General features: G+C 46.9%; 1 protein-coding gene across 2 annotated transcripts in view; it reads left to right on the plus strand.

Annotated features, from left to right (window-relative positions):
* LOC143288149 (uncharacterized) overlaps positions 1 to 18,658 on the plus strand; it is a 528,503-nt gene that overhangs the window by 499,028 nt on the left and 10,817 nt on the right. For both annotated transcript variants that reach the window (XM_076596456.1, XM_076596447.1), the window contains one exon: positions 6,875 to 6,932. In XM_076596456.1, the coding sequence (XP_076452571.1) occupies positions 6,875 to 6,932 (58 nt within the window). The remainder of the gene's footprint in view (positions 1 to 6,874; positions 6,933 to 18,658) is intronic.

The following is an 18,658-nucleotide window of genomic DNA, read 5'->3' on the forward strand; positions in this document are numbered from 1 at the left end:
TGTTTCTATCATCCACCACCCGACTCACAAAGATACGCGCGTGCGCGCGCATATACGCTTGCGCGCACGTCCCTGGCAAGTCCATTGAACGGGTTCACTCAGCGGTGAACATGTTTCCAGTCACACCATCGTGCTGAACGTTTGATCACTGACGTGTGCATGCAACGAGCCTCCGCCCCACCCTACTACCCCTCACTCACTTAGCATTCCCTGCTTCATACTCTCTCATGGAAATAATTAATATTGTTAGCAGTCTCAGAAAGAGAGAGAAAGAAAATGAAAAAAAGCATGTGCGAAGTGCCTCAACAGGCACACAACCCACTCAGACATGTGAGTGTGCACACACACACAACGGCTTACGTGCACATTGTCATGCTATGCTCTCTCTCTCTCTCTCTCTCTCTCTCTCTCTCTCTCTCTCTCTCTCTCTCTCTCTCTCTCTCTCACCCATGCACATCCACAGAAGAGCTGGGGAAAATTAATACATGTGCACAATATATAATGCCCCATGCCCCGACTTGCGCCTTGCACTGACAAGTTTTTACAACAAATGCACAGGCTGCAACAGCATGGAACTCCGAACTTCAGTGGATAAGTGTATGGAGATGGGATGGGGGGGGGGGGGGGGGGGACAAAGCGCGTGAAGGGGTTTGATAACAGTGAAAATATATATATATATGTGTGTGTGTGTGTGTGTTAGATGAGCCAGATTACAGCCGTAGATTAGCTGAACTTACAAGAGGTGAGATAACAGTGATAGATGCCGCCGGAGGGTGAGCTTGGATAATCTCCTGGAGTTTTAAAAGGAATGAGATAACAGTGATAGATGCCAGACGAAGTTGATCACTGCTGCAAAAGACAGCTGAGTGGAATGGGATGTAGAAACGACAGATAGCAACAACAGCAATGCACGCTTGATGAAGCGAGTAACGGTTAGTTGCAAGACAGTTGACTGTGAAGGGGGGTCGGGGGGGGGGGGGGGGCGGGAGAGTGGGTGGTAACCGTGACAGACTTGCAAGACCCTCGGCCAGAGATGACTGTCGATGCAGACGGTTGAAGTGATTCACCTCTTGAGCGATGTGTGTGTGTGTGCTGCCGCGCCCAGGTGAACTGGTCACCTCCATGTATGCACGAACACGCGCGTGTGACTGGACAACAAAGTACGAGTCAGCAGGTGCGTGTTTAAAACACAAAAACAAATACACACACACAGAGACACACACACACACACTCACGCGCGCGCACACACACACTCACACGCGCGCGCGCACACACACACACACACACACACACACACACACACACACACACACACACACATACACACACACACACACACACTGGATCATTAAAGAAACTAAAAAGCCGGTACCAATCGATTGCAACAACAACGCAACAGCAGCAGAGATTGCACCTTTTTTGTGCCTGTGAAAGCCCATCACACGTTCTTGTAATCCTTTTAGCCACTCTCTTCTTCCTCCTCTCCCTCTTCTTCTTCCTCCTCTCTTCTTCCTCATCTCCCTCTTCTTCTTCCTCCACGTCCTCCTCTCCTCTTCTTCGTCTTCCTATTCTTCCTCCTCCTCTTCTTCCTCCTCTTCCTCCTTCTTCCTCCTCCTTCCCCCTCTTCCTCTTCTTCGTCTACCTCTTCTTCCTCCTCCTCTTCCTCCTCCTCTTCTCTTCCTCCTTCTTTCTCTTCGTCCTCCTCCTTTTCCTCCTCTTCCCCCTCCTCCTCTTCTTCTTCCCCCTCCTCCTATTCTTCCTCCTCCTCTTCCTCTTCCGCCTCCTCCTTCTCCCTTTCTTCCTCCTCCTCTTCGTCTTCCCCCTCCTCCATTTCCTCATCTTCCTCCTCCCCCAGCTCTCCCTCCTCCTCCTCCTCTTCTTCTTTCTCCTCCTCCTTTATATTACTCCTGCTCTTCCTTCTCCCCCTTTTCTTCCTTCTACTCTTCCTCCTTCCCCTCCTCTTTTTCCTCCCCTTCTTTCTCTTCTTCCTCCTTGTCTTCTTCCTCCTCCTCCTCCTCTTTATCCTCCTCTTCTTCTTCCTCCTCCTTTATATTACTCCTGCTCTTCCTCCTCCCACTTCTCTTCCTTCTACTCTTCCTCCTATTCACTTCTTCCTACTCCTCCTCCACTAACCCCCCTCTTCATCCTCTCCTTCCTCATCTTCCTCCTGCTTTTGTTCCTCCTCTTCTTCTACCCCCTCTTCATACTCCTCCTTTTCCTCCTCCTCCTCCTCCTGAACTCCCCAACACCACCCCCTCTGCGCCTTCACCGTCCCCAAAGCAAAATCTTTTTATTTTTCCCTGAGGCAGTTCTTTCTGAAAGGCTGAAATGTTCTTTCTTCTGTCTGTATCTATTTGCATCTCCTCCTCCTTCACCCCCTCCCCTCACCTCCTCCCCCTCCTCCCCCCTTCCACCCCCTGTCTCTTTCTCTCGTTTGCGGGGGTGGTTAGGTTAGCAAAAAAAAAAAAAAAAATTAAAGGGGAGGGATTATGTTTGAAGCCAAATTCTTATTTTTCTTGGTTATTGCTCATTTTCCCCACCCCACATCTCTGTCTCTGTCTATGTCTGTCTCTATCTCTGTGTCTCTCATTCCTTCTTTTTAATTCCTCCTTCTCTGTTTGCGGACGGGGGAGGAGGGGCGCGGGAGTGGGAGGGGGGGGGGTAGGGCGGGGGGGGGGGGGGGGGGACGGGGGTGGGATTCTCAGCAAACAAGCTGACATGGAGCATTCTTATCTCGTTCACTTTGCTCTTCTTTCCTCCTCCCCCTGTTGTCGTGCAAGCTCTGGCCTCGTCGTATGTTTGTGAGCCCCATCTGCCCGCTTGTCGGCAAACCTAATCACTGGGCATCGTTGTTTTTGTGCGGTTTTTTTGTTTTGTTTTGTTGTTGTTTGTTTTTGTTTTGTTTTTTGTTTGTCGTTTTTTGTTTTGTTTTTGGTTTGTTTGTTTTTTTTAAATCTTTTTATCTTTTTCTTTTTAAATTGCTGCTGCTGCAGTGAGGACACCTAGCAACAACAACAACACGCATGTCCGTTTCCTCCTCTGAAGTTTCCAGAAAGAAAGGAAACCAGAGCCCAAAACTGAAGAATACAAAAAAACAAAAAACAACCAAAAAAACACGTACACTGTTCTGTGTGTGTGTAATTGTTTGAAGCACACCCCCCCCCCCCCCCTCTTCTGAGAGTGTGTGTGTGTGTCCGTTACGTGTGAAAGGCGCTTCCGTCTGTCTGTCTGTCTCTCTCTCTCTGTATGTGCCTCTCTCTCTCTCTCTCTCTGTCTCTGTCTCTGTCTCTCTTCATGTCTGAAGGATAAGTACAGCTGGTTCCATTCATTTAAAGGTATATTTCAAGCTGAAAAATTCCTAACTGGTATTGCGAGTAAATGGCATCGTACAATGCTTGCCCAATTCAGATTAAGAACTCTTTGCTTTAATGCCAACACAAAAATGGTTTATGCCAGGTACGTCCACAAATTCTCCATGTCCTTTTTGTGGCTCCACACTTGATGATGAATTTCATTTTATGTTTAATTGTAAATCATATGATAATTTGAGAAGTAAATGTGTGGTTTTTGAAAAAAAAAGAATTTACAAAAAGAAAGGACCTCATTACAATGTTAACATCAGAAGATCACGAGGTGATAATCTCGTAAGCAAAATTTATATCAGAAGCTATGAAGATACGGCAAAAAGCACAACAAGCATAGCTACGTGGTCAGATAGGTTTAACAATTTTCTTCTGCAGCCAGTGTTGGAATATGTTGCATGGTGCATTGATAGATGGATGAACGGATTTATTATGTGTTGGGTGGCCTGTTGCTTAGTATATTTTTTCTTTTTCTTTTTTTTCTTCATTATATTTGCTTTCACCATTTCATTCGTTTATTAGAATGGTTGGTTATAAAATGAAAGTGTGTTGATGCATTCACCTATGTCATAAGGACCTCATGGCCAATGACATTAAAGTGTCAAAGCGTCTCCACCCCACCTACCCCTCCCTCTCTCTGTCTCTGTCTCTGTCTCTCTCTCTCTCTGTATGTGTATGTGCCTCTCTGTGTGCAGCCTGATTGTCCTTTGCGTGTGATTTGGAACCACTGTCTCCGTGGACGCTTTCTTTTTTTCTTTTTTCCGAGCCTTCTAGCGATTTAAGGGAAGCCATCTTAACTGCCTTTGGATATTTCTCTTTGTCTGTCTGCCCCCCTCCCCTCCCAGTGACCACGATCGTTCTCTTCTCGCTCTCTTTCTCCCTCTCTCCCCTCTCGTTTTGATCGTTGTATTTGTGTGAGATGGGGAATGTATGGGGGTCAGTCGTATGTTCCCCCAGGTCTGTGTTCCCACAATTTTTCTTTCAATTAGGTCTAAGTTCCCCCAGCTGTGTATTCCCCCAGATCTGTGATCCCCCAGGTCTGTGTTTCCCCAGGTCTGTGTTTCCCCCTTGCTGACCACTATTGACCACGAACCAAACGTTCTCAGATTCCATTTTTTGGGTCATATCTGTCCATTATTTAGCACGTGTTTGACCGCTACTTAATTAACCACTACTGACCACGGCGGACGACAATCAGAGCAGCTTGCATCACTTGGTTATGCAGTATTGGGACGTCTTAGCAGGATTTGACCATTGACTGAGTACTATTGACTGCTGATGCCCATTACTGTCCATTTCTTGCCACTGCTGACCGTTACGTAGAAATCTTCAGACTGCGTTCTGTCACATTTCTGCATTATATTTGACGTTCTGACTACCACTTTCCACTGCCAACCCACAGACCACTGCTGACCAACGCTGACCATGGCTTACCTCTAACCAGTGCTGACCGCCAACCACTGCTAACCACTGACCATTGCTGACAGCTCACCACAGTTGACCAGTAGGAAAAGGTGTATGACTAAGTAAAGATAAAATAGGCCTGGGAGAACACAGATCTGGGGGAACTTACATGTACATTTTTTGTGCATTATGCTTTTTTGTTTATATTGTTTGTGTGTTTTTTATTTTGTTTGTTTCTTTGTTTTGTTGGGGTTTTTTGGTTGTTGTTTTTTTTGTTTTTTGTTGTTGTTTTTTTGTTTTGTTTTTTTGGGGGGTTGTTACAGAGCATTATCAGCTCGCCTGAAACTCTTGCAGTGTGAATTCACAAACTAAAAAAACAAACGAAACTTTAAAAAAACAAAACAAAACAAAACCCTGCGATTTACGTTAATAATGTACAAACCGCACAGCAGCGAAACGGAATCATCAAAGGCAGTCGGATCAATCTCCTGGTGGTGTGCCCCACTTCAGACTGGAAAAGGGCTTTGCTGCCGCACCGCATTCCGTGAGATGTGGCCGGAATGGGAGAACGGAAGTCCGTAAAATCCGGAGGGCACGTGCAACCACCAGTGCACGTGCAGCGGCAAGCTGCAGCATCATTATCGCTGCCCGCTGCAGTTAAAGTCCCTGTCGTGCGCTTGACGAACTGTTGTTCCAGAGTGAAACCGTTCCTGTAATTTTCCTCCGACCTCCGACCTCGGCCCCCCAACGCCGACTACCCCTTCAATCTCCCCCGCTCCCTCTCTTCCCCCCCCCCCTCCTTCCCCCCCCCCCCCACACACACACTTGCCCCCACGCACGTAAAAAAAAAAAAAAAAAAAGTGGCTTTAATCTGAAAGTGTCCAAATAAATTAAACAAACAAATTAAGACAGCACTGAAATATAATGGATCAGAAAACTCTGAAAAATTCCACCAGAACAAAAGAAAAGCAGAATCGAACGAATTATTCTAACTTCATAACATTTTTAAAAGAAGCTTGATCACTTGTAAGAACACTATTTAATAATGTTTAGCTTAAAATGACAATTGAATTTAGGAATTCATAAGAAAGCGACAATTACTTTGAGAAAGGAGACAGAATCCCAACTTGTCGAAGAATGCACAAGCGTTTCCAGAAAAAAAATAACTGCCAGATTTTCCGTTCAGTCAAGCCCTGTTAAAAGAATATGGATTATAACGTTTGAGTGTGTGACACGCAGAAATCAACTTTTCTGTCAATTTTCGGGTACGCCCCCCCCCCCCCCCCCCCCCATTTTTTTTCTTTTCGCCCCTGAATAATTCTTACTTCAGCGCTTGTCATTTCTTTAAAGGGATAATGAAATAATTCTGGTTCTTGTTTTGTCTTGGCTTTGCATCGTAATACAATTTGAATAGCGTTTTGTACGTAAAACAGGAGCACTGGTTGAACGCAGCTTCAGAGCTTTGTGTGTGTGTGTGTGTGTGTGTATGCACTGAGGGTGGGTCGTGTGGTGGGGGTGAAGGCTGACAGGGCGGCCCGTGCTGATGGGAACGTGATTAGGGGGAAATGCTATTAGGGGAAATGTCATTATGAGGAAATGGCACTCCTAAGAAGCGTGATTATGCCACCGTATGCTGTGCTGTGCTGTGCTGGTGCTGGTGCTGGTGGTGGCGAGTTTGGAGCCGAGGGAGCCGCGATACAGCGCTCTCTCTGTGTCTGCATGTCTGTCTGTCTGTATGTATGTTTGTATGTGTGTTTGTATGTATGTATATCTCTGTCTTTGTCTGCCTGTCTGTATATATGTCTCTGTCTGCCTGTCTGTCTGTCTCTCGCTTTCTCTCACTCTCTCGCTCTCGCTCTGTGTGTATATATATATATATATATATATATATGTGTGTGTGTGTGTGTGTGTGTGTGTGTGTGTTTCGTTCTCTCTCGCTGTGTGTCTCAGTTTCTATCATCCCCTCCCTCTCTCTCTTTTCTTATTGTTCGTGCACGTGAGTGTACACGTGTATGTGTGTGTTTGGATGGGTGTGTGTGTGGGTGGGTAGGTGGGTGTGCGTTTGTACATTTTTTCCTGACAGTGTCGTGTTTTTGTTTCTGTTTCAGACTTTTCAGAAGAGTTCGAGACAATGGCTCTGAGGAGACGAACTTCAGACGTTAGCAGGTAAGCCTCTCCCTCCTTACCTCCATTTTCGTCCCCCGCATGTCTCTGTTATGTTTCTCTCTGTCTCTGTCTACATCTCTCTTTCTCTCAGTCTCGCCCCCGCCCCCACCCCCTCTCTCTCTCTGGTCTATCTCTATTACTTTTTGTGTGTGCACGCTTTAACATACAAAATTCTGTCCCAAGTTTGCGAACCGTTCATTGGCACTAAACCCGAACAGTATTTCACCTGTGCCGTTGTCATTTGACAGGTTAGTCTTGAGATCTTGCCACCAATTTGAATGAAACGAGACACGAGGCATTTTACAAGAACTGACACAAGAAAACATTAAGGTATCAGTAGTTTGGCAGGCATGAGAGAAATAGAATAAAAAGGCATCGGCAATGGACGTTGTAATCACATCAGCACGAACAGAAAAGCTGGTGTGTTCCTCTTAGCTGTCACACACACACACACACACACACACACACACACACACATTTACATAATGTGCGTGTGTGTGTGTTGTGTTTGTATGTATGTGTGTGTGTGTGTGTAGATAGATAGATATATAGATAGATATCGAAAAGGGATTTCCAAGCCCACCCCACGCACTCAGTCGCGCACCCTAGTACTAATCCCCCCACCCCTCCTGACCTGAGTAAACACGCCGTGAACACTATCATGGGAACAGAGAGCGACAAGGACAAAACACCTGGCGTGCACACTGTGTTGTTTTTTTCCCTGTGACCACACATTCCGCATCAGAACACAGAAGGAAACTCGTGATGTGCATCTATCACCTGAATAGGGTAAAGTGGTCACTATGCAAACATTGGAACTGATATATTAGATTTCCTCAACCAGCAACACAATTGAAAATTACAAACGAAACGAAAGGGGTTGGTGGTAATTTGACACAACTGTACACCGACACTGATAAGGCACGAGCCAGTATGTTTGCATGCAGAGAACGAGAGTGCGTTTCTCCGGGGAAAAAAAAAAAAAAAAAAAAAAAAAGAGCTTCACCCCACCTCAGTGACGCTGTGTTGAAGATAGCTTGTAGTGTTGTTTTTTTTTTTGTTTTGTTTTGTTTTGTTTTTTAAAAGGGAAGAACAAAGTCCGCCATTTATCAGCACTGACTGTTGACAATTGTAGTGGTGGAATGAAAACGTTCTTCAGCTTTGCTTTTGTTCAGATACATTTCTTGCTAGAGAGAAGAGGTTGGAATAGATAGTGGATAGGTAACAACAACCCATCGGTGACAATAAATCATTCTTTTAAAGTTGCTTCACCGGGTCAAGGCAGGCTGCTTGACTAACTACAGTAAACACTGCCTCTTCCACTTCGACACTTTTTTTTTTTCAGCCAAACCTGTTAAATGATAATAGCGACTTTTAAGATTGCTGATCTTGGTTTTGTTTCGTTTGTTTTTACCACAACGCTTACGAGGTTGACTTTAACCTCACACGAATTTGTGACGTACGTCTGCGAAACAGGTGCTCCTCTCAGGGCAAGACAGAAGATCAGAATCCATGACTAAAACAAACCAAACTGGCTGACGACAACCAGCCTTAACTGAGCTGTGATCCTGAGAGCGAAAAAGAGTTCACTCCTCTTGAAAGGTTACAAAACACACACACGCACACACACACACACACACACACACACACACACACACGTCAAGGAGCACCGGCTGCTGCTCCCCAAGAGACGTCCGCTCCACTCCGCTGCTCGTCTTTGGGTCCTCGCGCTTCGGCAGAGTTGTAACAGAGCCAAAGCGAGTCCACCAGGAGAGTTTTTCAGCAATTGTCTGCCCCTGTTCGTCTCAACCGCCATGGGCCCTCCATTTGATTACCGGCCCTTTTGCCTGGAGTTAATGCAGTGCATGTGTGTGTGTGTGCAGTGGGAGGGAGAGGGAGGGTCTGAAGGCCACTTTGGGCGGTAGATTAGGAGAATTGGAGAAGGAATTGTGTTGACTTTTCTGTCATGGCGGGGCGAGAGAAGGCAAAATTGATTCTTCATCTCGGAGCCTGTGTGTTGGTTGAATGAAGTGCAGTTGAGGGACGGGAGGGGGATGGGGGGCGGGGGTCTGTCCATCCCATTTCCGTGCAATCTCCCCTGATTAACCTGTTACCAGGACAATTCTGTTAGCCCGGAAATCAGACTGCCCCTAAATCAGACCTTCTTGTTTTTTCTTTCTTTTTCTTTTTTTAACAACTTCCTTGGACGTCCTCGCTCTTCCACTGCCCCAGTTTCAACAAACCCATTTTATGATATCTCTCCGTCTCTCTCTCCCTGTTTGTCTTTGTCTCTGTGTCTGTCTCTCTGTCTCTCTCTCTCTCTATCTGTCTATCTATCTCTATCTCCCCCCCTCCCCTCTCTGTGTCCCTGCTTTGTCAGTCACTGCTCTCTGCTTGCGTTTCCATATCTGCCTGCCTATCGATCTGTTGATCTTGTCTGTTTATCTCTTTATCGACGTGCCCTTCTCTTTGTTTCCTTCTCACTGCTTTGTTTTCTTTCAGCTCCGCCAAAAGATTTCCAAAGAAGTCTTAGGGATGAGTACGAAGACGATCGTCAAGACGAACATGAAAACCATAACAGTATTTGACTGAGCAGAGTAGAGGTCGCGGGAGGGAGGGGGGGGCGGGGTATTATTGGCCCTTGTGTTTTGCTTGTGGTGACATCACTTGCGGCAAACACTAATTTGGCAAAGACATAAAATAAAAATAAAAATATTCGCAGAAAATTATGTTGTTGGTAACTTGATTGACGAAAGAGGAGAAATTGTTTAAACAAAAACAAAAAAAACTGTTTTACATGGAAGATACAACTAGACATTTCGTCCAATTTCAGCCACACATCAGTGAAGTCTTCCACCAGCAGTGAAGACGAGAGGCCGCTAGTCCATGGTCCTTTCTTTCGCGAATGTCTTGTCAGTCACGTTCTGTCACAACTGATAACTGTCCGAGATAATTTTTTCCTTGACCCCCGCCATCATGACTAACACTACAACGTCCCCCTCCCCCGTCCCCGTCCTCCCTTAAGCCCCTCTCCTCCACCCTCACCCCACCCTTTGCACATTTCGCTCCCTACACACACACACACACACACACACACACACACACACACACACACACACACACACACACACACACACACACACACACACACACACACACACACTCGTGTGATCTAAATATAAAAAAATATCTATATATATGCACGCCCACACACAAAAAGGGGCTTTAAGGGGATCTGAGGGGACAGGGAGAGTGTAATATCTAACAGTGCGGGCGTCTTCAGCTGCACGCCGGTCGAGGAAGCGGCTCTGTGTCTTTGTCAGCACCCAAGATGCGGTCAGGTGGGGGGTAGGGGAAGGGGGTAGTGTGTGGATGGGGAGGCTGCAGGAAGGATGAGAGCTGTGCAGACAAGGGGAGATGATAGGGGAGATCAGAGAGATGGCAGCACGGTGGTCAGCAGGGGGGATTGTGCCCCGCCTCCCTTGGGGCGGAAGCCTGGTGCTGACACAGAAGCCCCCCAAAAGCCGAAAGTAATGCATTTCTTCCATCAAGTCTCGATTGCACTTCTCCATCAAAGTCTGTACTAGACTTCTCTCCATGAAGTCTCTCTTCTCTTGGACTGTTCCATCAAGTCCGCCACCGACAGCTGGATAGCTGGCGGGTTTGTGTGTGTGTGTGTGTGAGTGTGTGTGTGTGAGGGGAGGGAGGTTCTGAATTGGGGTGAGGGGCATTGTAGCGCGGTGAAAGGCCAGTGACAGTATTTTTTGTGGGGGGGGACCGGGGGTTGGGCACAAGGAGAGAGAGAGAGAGAGAAGGGAGAGAGAGAGAGAAGAGAGAGAGTTCTGGCTTTGATACGTCACATTCATAAGCAAAAACTATCTGCGGGGAGAGTTTTTTTGTTGTTGTTTTTTTGTGGGTTTTTTTTTTTGTTTTTTCATCTGACATAGGATGTAGACGAGGTGTTTTCTTTTTGTTGCTGCTGTGGGCATTTAACGTGCGCCTTGCCGTAATATTTGTGAAGTTTCGTGAATTTATGATACATTTTTACACATTCTGATTCTTAATTTTGCATGAGTAAAAGGGGAATACTGTTGACGTGAATATCACTGCATGTTCTTGGCAGAGTTTTATGAGCCTGTGCTGTTTCAGTAATTGTCTTAACCATGACTGACTATTCTATGTCAAACAACCAAAGCTGCATTCACTGAGAAAAAAAAACAGAATTCAGTTATTGCTTGTCATGTTGTCCGTGCAAATTTACATTTATCTTTGAAAAGATTAATGGATACTTCACAGGCAGAGACTTTCTTTCAAATGCAATCGTCATGTTCTGTGTGCCCCTTTCCTCAACTCACCCTGTCCCTATCGCCCCCCCCCCCCCTCCCCAACCCTTCTCTCTCTCTCTCTCTTTCTCACCCCTCCCAACCTCTCTGTCTCTCTCTTTGTTGATGCCGTTGATGAAGTTTTAAGGTGTTCACCGTTGTGTTGAATCCTCCACCCTACCCCAACCCCACCCCTTTTAGCAGCACGAACACAGCCTTAATAGCCGACTTAGCTTTAAAAACTGTTCGGGTTAATTCAGATCTCCGCAGACCTGCTCCTTTACTCATCACCCAAAGCACGAGGAGGGGCGGCTTGGGGGGGGGGGGGGGGCTCTGGTTTCAAGTCCCCCGCCCCCACACCCCTTAGGCTGAATGGTGATCCTGGGAATCCAGGAGGTGGTGGAGTTTTTTTGTTTGCTTTTTTGGGTTTTTTTGTTTTTAGTCTTTCGGGTGACAGAGGGGCTACAAGGGTGAACAAGGAGACGCTGTTGTTCCCCCAGTGACACGCGCTCCGCTCCGCCTCCCCCCCCCCCCCCCCCCCCCCCCCCCCTCCCAACCCCACTCCCACCCTCCATTGGTACCGCCGCGCCATCGGGAACGCAAGGCAAGCAAGGGCGGTCAGTCAATCAGGGGAGAGATTTTCGGCGATTGTCTCCCGTGATTCTTGTCAAATGAGAGGAACATTCCGTTTGATGAAGTCTCCATGCCTCGATTTGTGTGCGGTGCATAAAGCAAGCAAGCTGCCTGGCTGTGCATGCGTGCACGCATTTTGTGTTTGAGAGAGAAAGGGGGGGAGAGAGAGGGAGAGAGAATGCTTCTTGTTTTTTTTTGTGTGTTTTTTTCTTATTATTTCAATTCCCTGTTTCTGTGGCAATTTTGTTTGCTGAATCGGAGAATTGTGCTGTTGTGGTAGTGGTTCGGGAGGGAGGTGGGGGGGGTGTTCGTTTGCAATTTTCGCTGAAATGATTAATCTTCGATTTTTCGAGCATGCGTGATTCTTTTGAATCACGTGCTGTGAAGGGGAAAACTGTGTTAAAGCCCCGTTCTTTTATCTTCCATCATTTCTCAGAATCCAGACGTTAGTAAGGAGGAGGGAGAGAGAGAGAGAGTGTGTGTGTGTGTGTGTGTGTAGGGGAGAGGGTGTAGGGGGGTCATTTCTGTGAACCCCTCTTCTGTTTCGAAAATTACCCTGCTTCATTCCACAACTTCGCTGCAACGAACTTCTCGCAAACGAAATTCTAATTTTCCCCCCATCCCTTCTTCGTTCTCTGTCTCTGTCTCATGTCTGTCTGTCTGTCTGTTTGTTTCTCTCTCTCTCTCTCTCTCTCTCTCTCTCTCTCTTTCTCTCCCTCTGTCCCTCCCTCTCCGTACTTTCTCTCCCCCCCCCTCTCTCTCTCTCTTTCTTTGCTTTCTCTCTAACCTTCTATCTGTCTATCCCGCTATCTGTCTATCTGTTTGTCTGTCAGTGTATCTATCTGTCTCTCAACCTTTCTATCGATCGCTCTCTATCTCAGTTCTAGTCATCTCTCATTTTTCGCTTCCTTCGTCGTCTTATGTAGCTCTTGACCTCTTTTACAGACGGGCCACTGGCCCTATAAATTAAATTCCCAACTCTGTCGTCCGTCTTTCGCTGTCTGAATGTCTGTTTCACCCACAGCCCCACCCCTCGCTGCCTCAGCCCCCCCCCTCTCTCTCTCTCTCTCTCTCTCTGTCTCTCTCTCTGTCTATCTCTCTTTCTACTCTTCTCTTCATTGACTTTACTCTTGTCCTCCTAACAAACATTCCGTGGCTTTACAAATTAAATTCTTAACTCTTGTGACTGTGTCTGTATCTCTCTGTCTCTCTTTGTACCCCCACCCCGCGCCCCCCTCTTAGCTCTCTCTCTCTCTCTCTCTCTCACTCTCTCCTTGTTTCTCCTCTCTATCGCTGTTTATCTGTCTATCTATCTGTTTAACTCTATCTCGGTTTGTGTATACTTGTTTCAGTCATTTTTCTCATCCCCATCTCCATTCGCCCCTCCCCCCATCCCCCACGTTTCTTTCTCTTCTTTCTACGCTCTCTCTCTCTCTATTTCTCTGTCTGTCTGTCTGTCTCTCTCTCTCTCTCTCTATATATATATATATAGGGTAATATATATATATGTGTGTGTGTGAGTGTGTGTGTGTGTGTGTGTGTGTGATTATCTGTCTATCTGTCGGTCTGTCAATCTATCTGTTGGTCGGTCTACTTATCTACCTTCCTGTCTGTATATTTATTTATCTGTCTGCGTTTGTGCATGTTTGTTTCAACTATTTTTCTCGTCACTACAGAAGAGAAAGAAAGGGACAGAGACGGGAATAGAGAGAAAGAGAGAGGGAGGGAGGGAGAGAGATGTGAATGATTAATAATCCTATCTTGCTTCCAAAACTGTCCGGGATATCCCTCAGGAGAGATGACGGGAGAGATTCACCACAGATGAGATGTACGTCGGGTTAGACGACAGGAGAGATTCACCTCATATAGACGACGGCAGAGATGCACTCAGGAGAGATGCACTTCAGGAGAGAAGCACCGCAGGAGAGATGCACTTCAGGAGAGAAGCACCTCAGGAGAGATGCACTTCAGGAGAGGAGCACCGCAGGAGAGATGACGGAAGATGCACAAAGGAGAGATGATGGGAGAGGTGCACCTGAGGAGAGATGCACTTCAGGAGAGATGCGCCTTCGGAGATATGACGGGAGATTTGCACCTCACCTCAGGAGAGATACACCTGAGGAGATATACACTTCAGGAGAGATGCACCTCAGGAGAGATGACGGGAGAGATGCACCTCAAGAGGTATGATGGGAGAGATGCACATCAGGAGAGATGGTGGGAGAGATGCACCTCCAGAGATATGACGGGAGAGATGCACCTCAGGAGAGATGCACTTCAGGAGAAATGACGGAAGAGATGCTCCCAACGAGAGACATGTCCCCACACCCCACCCCACCCACCCTCCCTCCCCAAGCCACTACGGTCATCGTGTGGGTTTTCCTCACCAGTGGAGAGAGAGGAAAGGGAGAGGAAGGCAGCGTGGTACCGATTCCGAACCCCAAACCCCTCCTCCCCCCCAACTATTGCTGCCCCCATCACAATCCCATGGTAATGGAGTGTGCTGGACCCTAGCTATCAACTCTATGCGGACATCTGGCTCTGAAATACAGTCGGTGGGGGTGGTTGGCGAGAGTGTCAGGACCAGTGACTGATATCTTTTCGTCTGGCTAGCAGAGCGGCTGTCAAAGAAATTCTTTAGAATCGGCAGTTGGAATTGTTCCAGCGCGAGAATGAGAATCTCAACAATTGAGAAACTGGCATATGATTTTGACATTTTATGTCTCCAAGAGACCAGGACAAGTGCAGACAGACCAATACATTTTGAGAATTTCAGTCTTTCAAAGGAATGAAGGAAGAGGAGTAGCAATCATACTGAACAAAAACCTAAAAAACAAAGTTTCCACCATAAATCTAGAGAAATGGTGTAGCAACTCATGTGAACTAGTGGGGGTGCGTCTTGAAAAACCTGACGGAATTCACAAAAGAGAGACTCAGTCATTATCTGTGGAGACCTTAATGCAAGATCGAAGTTATGGGACCAGCGGAACACCAACCCACAAGGACTCGCACTTGAAGGAATGATAGGGGAAATTCTTCTTAGCCCATTAACAACCACATCCCCAGCTCGCCTTGGAACAAGACAAGGGGACAGTGACAGTATGATCGACATCGCTCTAACATCTCCAAAATTCAGAGCAGAAATGAATGCAGAGACGCTTCACACCAGCAGTGACCACCTCCCGGTAGTTTTCAGTCTACAGAAACTGTCAGATAAACCCTGTATGAAACCGCGTGATCCATTTCAGTATGAAACCAAAGAGACAACCGTCATCGAAAAATTAAGACGCAGAAGAAACAAAAGAACGGCACCGAACAGGATGCAAACTATTCAGCCCCCATGGTGGAATACCGACACACAGAGAGCCTGGATAGAAAAACATGCAGCTGTCAAACTTTGGCAAAAAGAAAGAACAAAACCATCTCCGGACAAAGATATTGAAACAAAAATGAAAGAAAAAACTAAACAGTTTGAAGTCATTGCTCAAGAAGCCAAAAATGACAAGTGGAAACAGTTTTGCGAGGCACTCAGTTATGACACAACATTGACAGAGTTCTGGCAATTTTATCATCGCATGGAAGGGAAAACGTGCACAACAACAACCCCAGACATGTTAGACACTGACGGAACCAAGCTTAAGACAAACGAAGAAAAAGGATCCGCCCTGCTCAAACGTTTCATACAACTGAGCGATCAAAGAAACTTAGATGAGAAAAAGAAATATGTTGGGGAGTTAAACCAAACCCGTATGCAGACTGGACCCGATGATGACTTGACAATAGATTATCTAAACGAAGCAATAGCTAAATGCAAGAAAGAATTGGCTCCTGGCCCAAAGTTCGCTACTCGGACATCAAGGAGCTATCGGAAGAAGACAGAAGCAAACTTTTCAGTCTATATCAAAACAGTTTCCACAATGGACATGTGCCAGAAGACTGGACACACAGCTTCTTAAAACCCATACCAAAACCAGGAAAGGACCATCTTCAGGTAAGCGGCTACCGGATCCTAACTATGCAAAACATTGCTGGAAAGCTCATGGAACGCATGATAGCCAGGAAACTTGCAAGGGATCTTGAACACAGGCACATTCTCCCTTCAAATCAAGGTGGTTACAGAACAGACAAGTCCACATGGGAAAATGCAGCTGCTTTTGCATATGAGGTGTATGAAGGATTTCAAAGAAAAGAAGAAACACTAGCAGTAGCAATCGACCTTGAAGATGCCTACAATAAAGCCCAGTTTGCGCACCTCATGGAGCTGCTACTAAGGTATGGAGTAAGTTTGACACTGACAAGTTAGATAGCAGCAGCGCTTCAGGAAAGAACCGTCGTCCTACGCCTCGGAGATTGGATGTCTGCACCTTCTAAACTATCCATGGGACTGCCACAAGGGTCTCCGCTCTCTCCTGTCCTCTACAATGTCTACACGAAGGGCCTTGCAGACTTAAACAACAATGGAATAGCTCGGGTGCTTACTCTTGCGGAAGGTGGCCTGGTCTTCAAAACTTCGAAAGATGCTCAGGAAAGAACTAAAGCCGTCCAGAAACAACTAAACAATATTGCTCAATGGTGCAAAGACACAGGATCTTCCATCAATCCAGTGAAAGCCCAAACGTTGCTGTGCACCCTCAACAACAGAACCGCGAGCAAATCACCACCACCTGTGTCATTCGACGGGATTCAGATCGAGAAAACTGAATGCCTACGCTACCTAAGAATACACTTCGACAGGATGCTGACCTTCAGCCATTCCCAAATCCCCCAAAGAGGTATACATTTGATGGAAGAGGTGGATGGAGGTGATAAAGAAGAAAGAGAAAGAGTGGGTAGTGAAGGGGGGGAATCGGAAACAAGAAAAAAAACAGTAATTAATACTCCCCATGTCGTTCGCTGATATTGTGTCCACGACTTCGCTTCTTAGGGAGAACGAGCTAGCCACACACACACACACACACACACACACACACAGAGGGGGGGGAGGGAGGGAGAGAGAGAGAAGTGAGTGGACACGAAGAAGATGATCAGGGTAACGAGAGCGGTCTTCAGACGGCACTGGAGATGGGTCTAGGGATGTTGGGCAGTGCTGGGATCTCTCTCCCTTCTGGGCAGACAGAAACCTTGCTGGTGACACTATCACCACCACCACCACTACCCCTCCCCCCCCCCCCCCCCCCCCCGCCCCCTCCCCCCCACTCCCCCCCACACACACATCCACCCCGTCAGAATCCTCTCCCACCCTGCTCCTTATTCCATCCTCCCCCCTCCCCACCCCACCCCCAAAGCTGAAAGTAATGGACTTTCCTAACCGGACTTTTCCTATCAGCCCGCTACCACCAACATCAGGGTAGCTAGCTTTGGGCAAAACGCAAACGCGTAGAGGATGGGGGATTGGGGGGTGTGGAGGGGGGGTGGGCGGTTGGGGAGGGGGGGGGTGTAGGGTTGGAAAAGGACAGTGACCGTTGGCGGGAGAAAGAGAAACAGGATGTAGGGTTAGAAAGAAGAGACCGGCAGATGGATAGAGATGATGAGTATTGCTTGGAGTTTCGCCTCTCAGTCCGTCTGTCTGTCTGTCATACACACACACACACACACACACACACACACACACACGTACAGAGAGAGAGACACACACACACACACGTACACACACACACACACACACACACACACACACACGTAAACACGCACACGTAATCACGCACGCGCGTGCAGACACACACCCAAACCCCCACAACCCCCGCTGTACGTATGTGTTTGTGTGCTGTTTGATATGATGGCCAGTATTAAATTTAGTAGATCTAGGTTCTGATATTTTACCCATGACCTCTAATCAATTTAAGAGACGCGTTCTATGTATCACGCTGTTTCATTATTTGTAGCACGGTCTATGTATCACATTATTTGAAAGCACTAGTAGTAGTAGTCTAGCATTAGTAGTAGCAGTGGAATTTTCATCATCATCATCATCATCATATCAGTTCAGAAAGTCAGTCAAATTCAAGATAAACACGTGGAGAATTAACCAAGAATGGCTGTGCTGACTTTATCCTCACGGTCGGTGTGTGGATCCATGAAGTTTCAGGCGGTGTTTTAGTGGAAATGATGCTCGTACTCAGAGGAGCACGAGCTGTTTTCTTGAGCCGTTTCACTTTGTTTTTCCTTCAGAGAGAAAAGAGAGAGAGGGGTATGTGGCCTGAGGGTCCAGATTGTCACCGAACTCGCCAGTTAAATAAACGTCTGTCGTCTCCTGGCCGTTGTAAACCATCATCTGTGATTGTTTTGGAGTTGTTTTTTGTTTTGTTTTTCTTCTTCTTCTTCTTCTTCTTTTTTTGTAAGACGTCTGTTTTAGTCACTCCCACCTCTCCCATCGGATGTGACACAGATTTGATGAACTCTTTTACCCCCGCCGCCAGCGTGGTTGATGCCACCTCTAGTCTGTCTCTGTCTTGGTCTCTCTGTCTGTGTGTCTGTGTCTCCCTGTCCCCACTCCCCTGTCTGTATGTGTGCCTGTCTGTCTGTCTGTCTCTCCCTCCCTCTCTCTCCTCTCACCTCTAGTCTCTGTCTGTCTGTCTGTCTGTCTCTCTCTCTCTCTCTCTCTCTCTCTCTCTCTCTCTCTCTCTCTCCTGACCTCTTCTCTGTTTGTTTCTCTCTCTCCTCTCACCTCTAGTCTCTGTCTATCTGTCTGTCTTCTCTCTCTCTCTCTCTCTCTCTCTCTCTCTCTCTCTCTCTCTCTCCCTCTCCTCCTCCTCCTCCTCCTCCGCCTCTTTG

This window comes from Babylonia areolata, chromosome 1 (assembly GCF_041734735.1).
Source record: "Babylonia areolata isolate BAREFJ2019XMU chromosome 1, ASM4173473v1, whole genome shotgun sequence".
NCBI classification, from domain to species: Eukaryota; Metazoa; Mollusca; class Gastropoda; order Neogastropoda; family Buccinidae; genus Babylonia; species Babylonia areolata.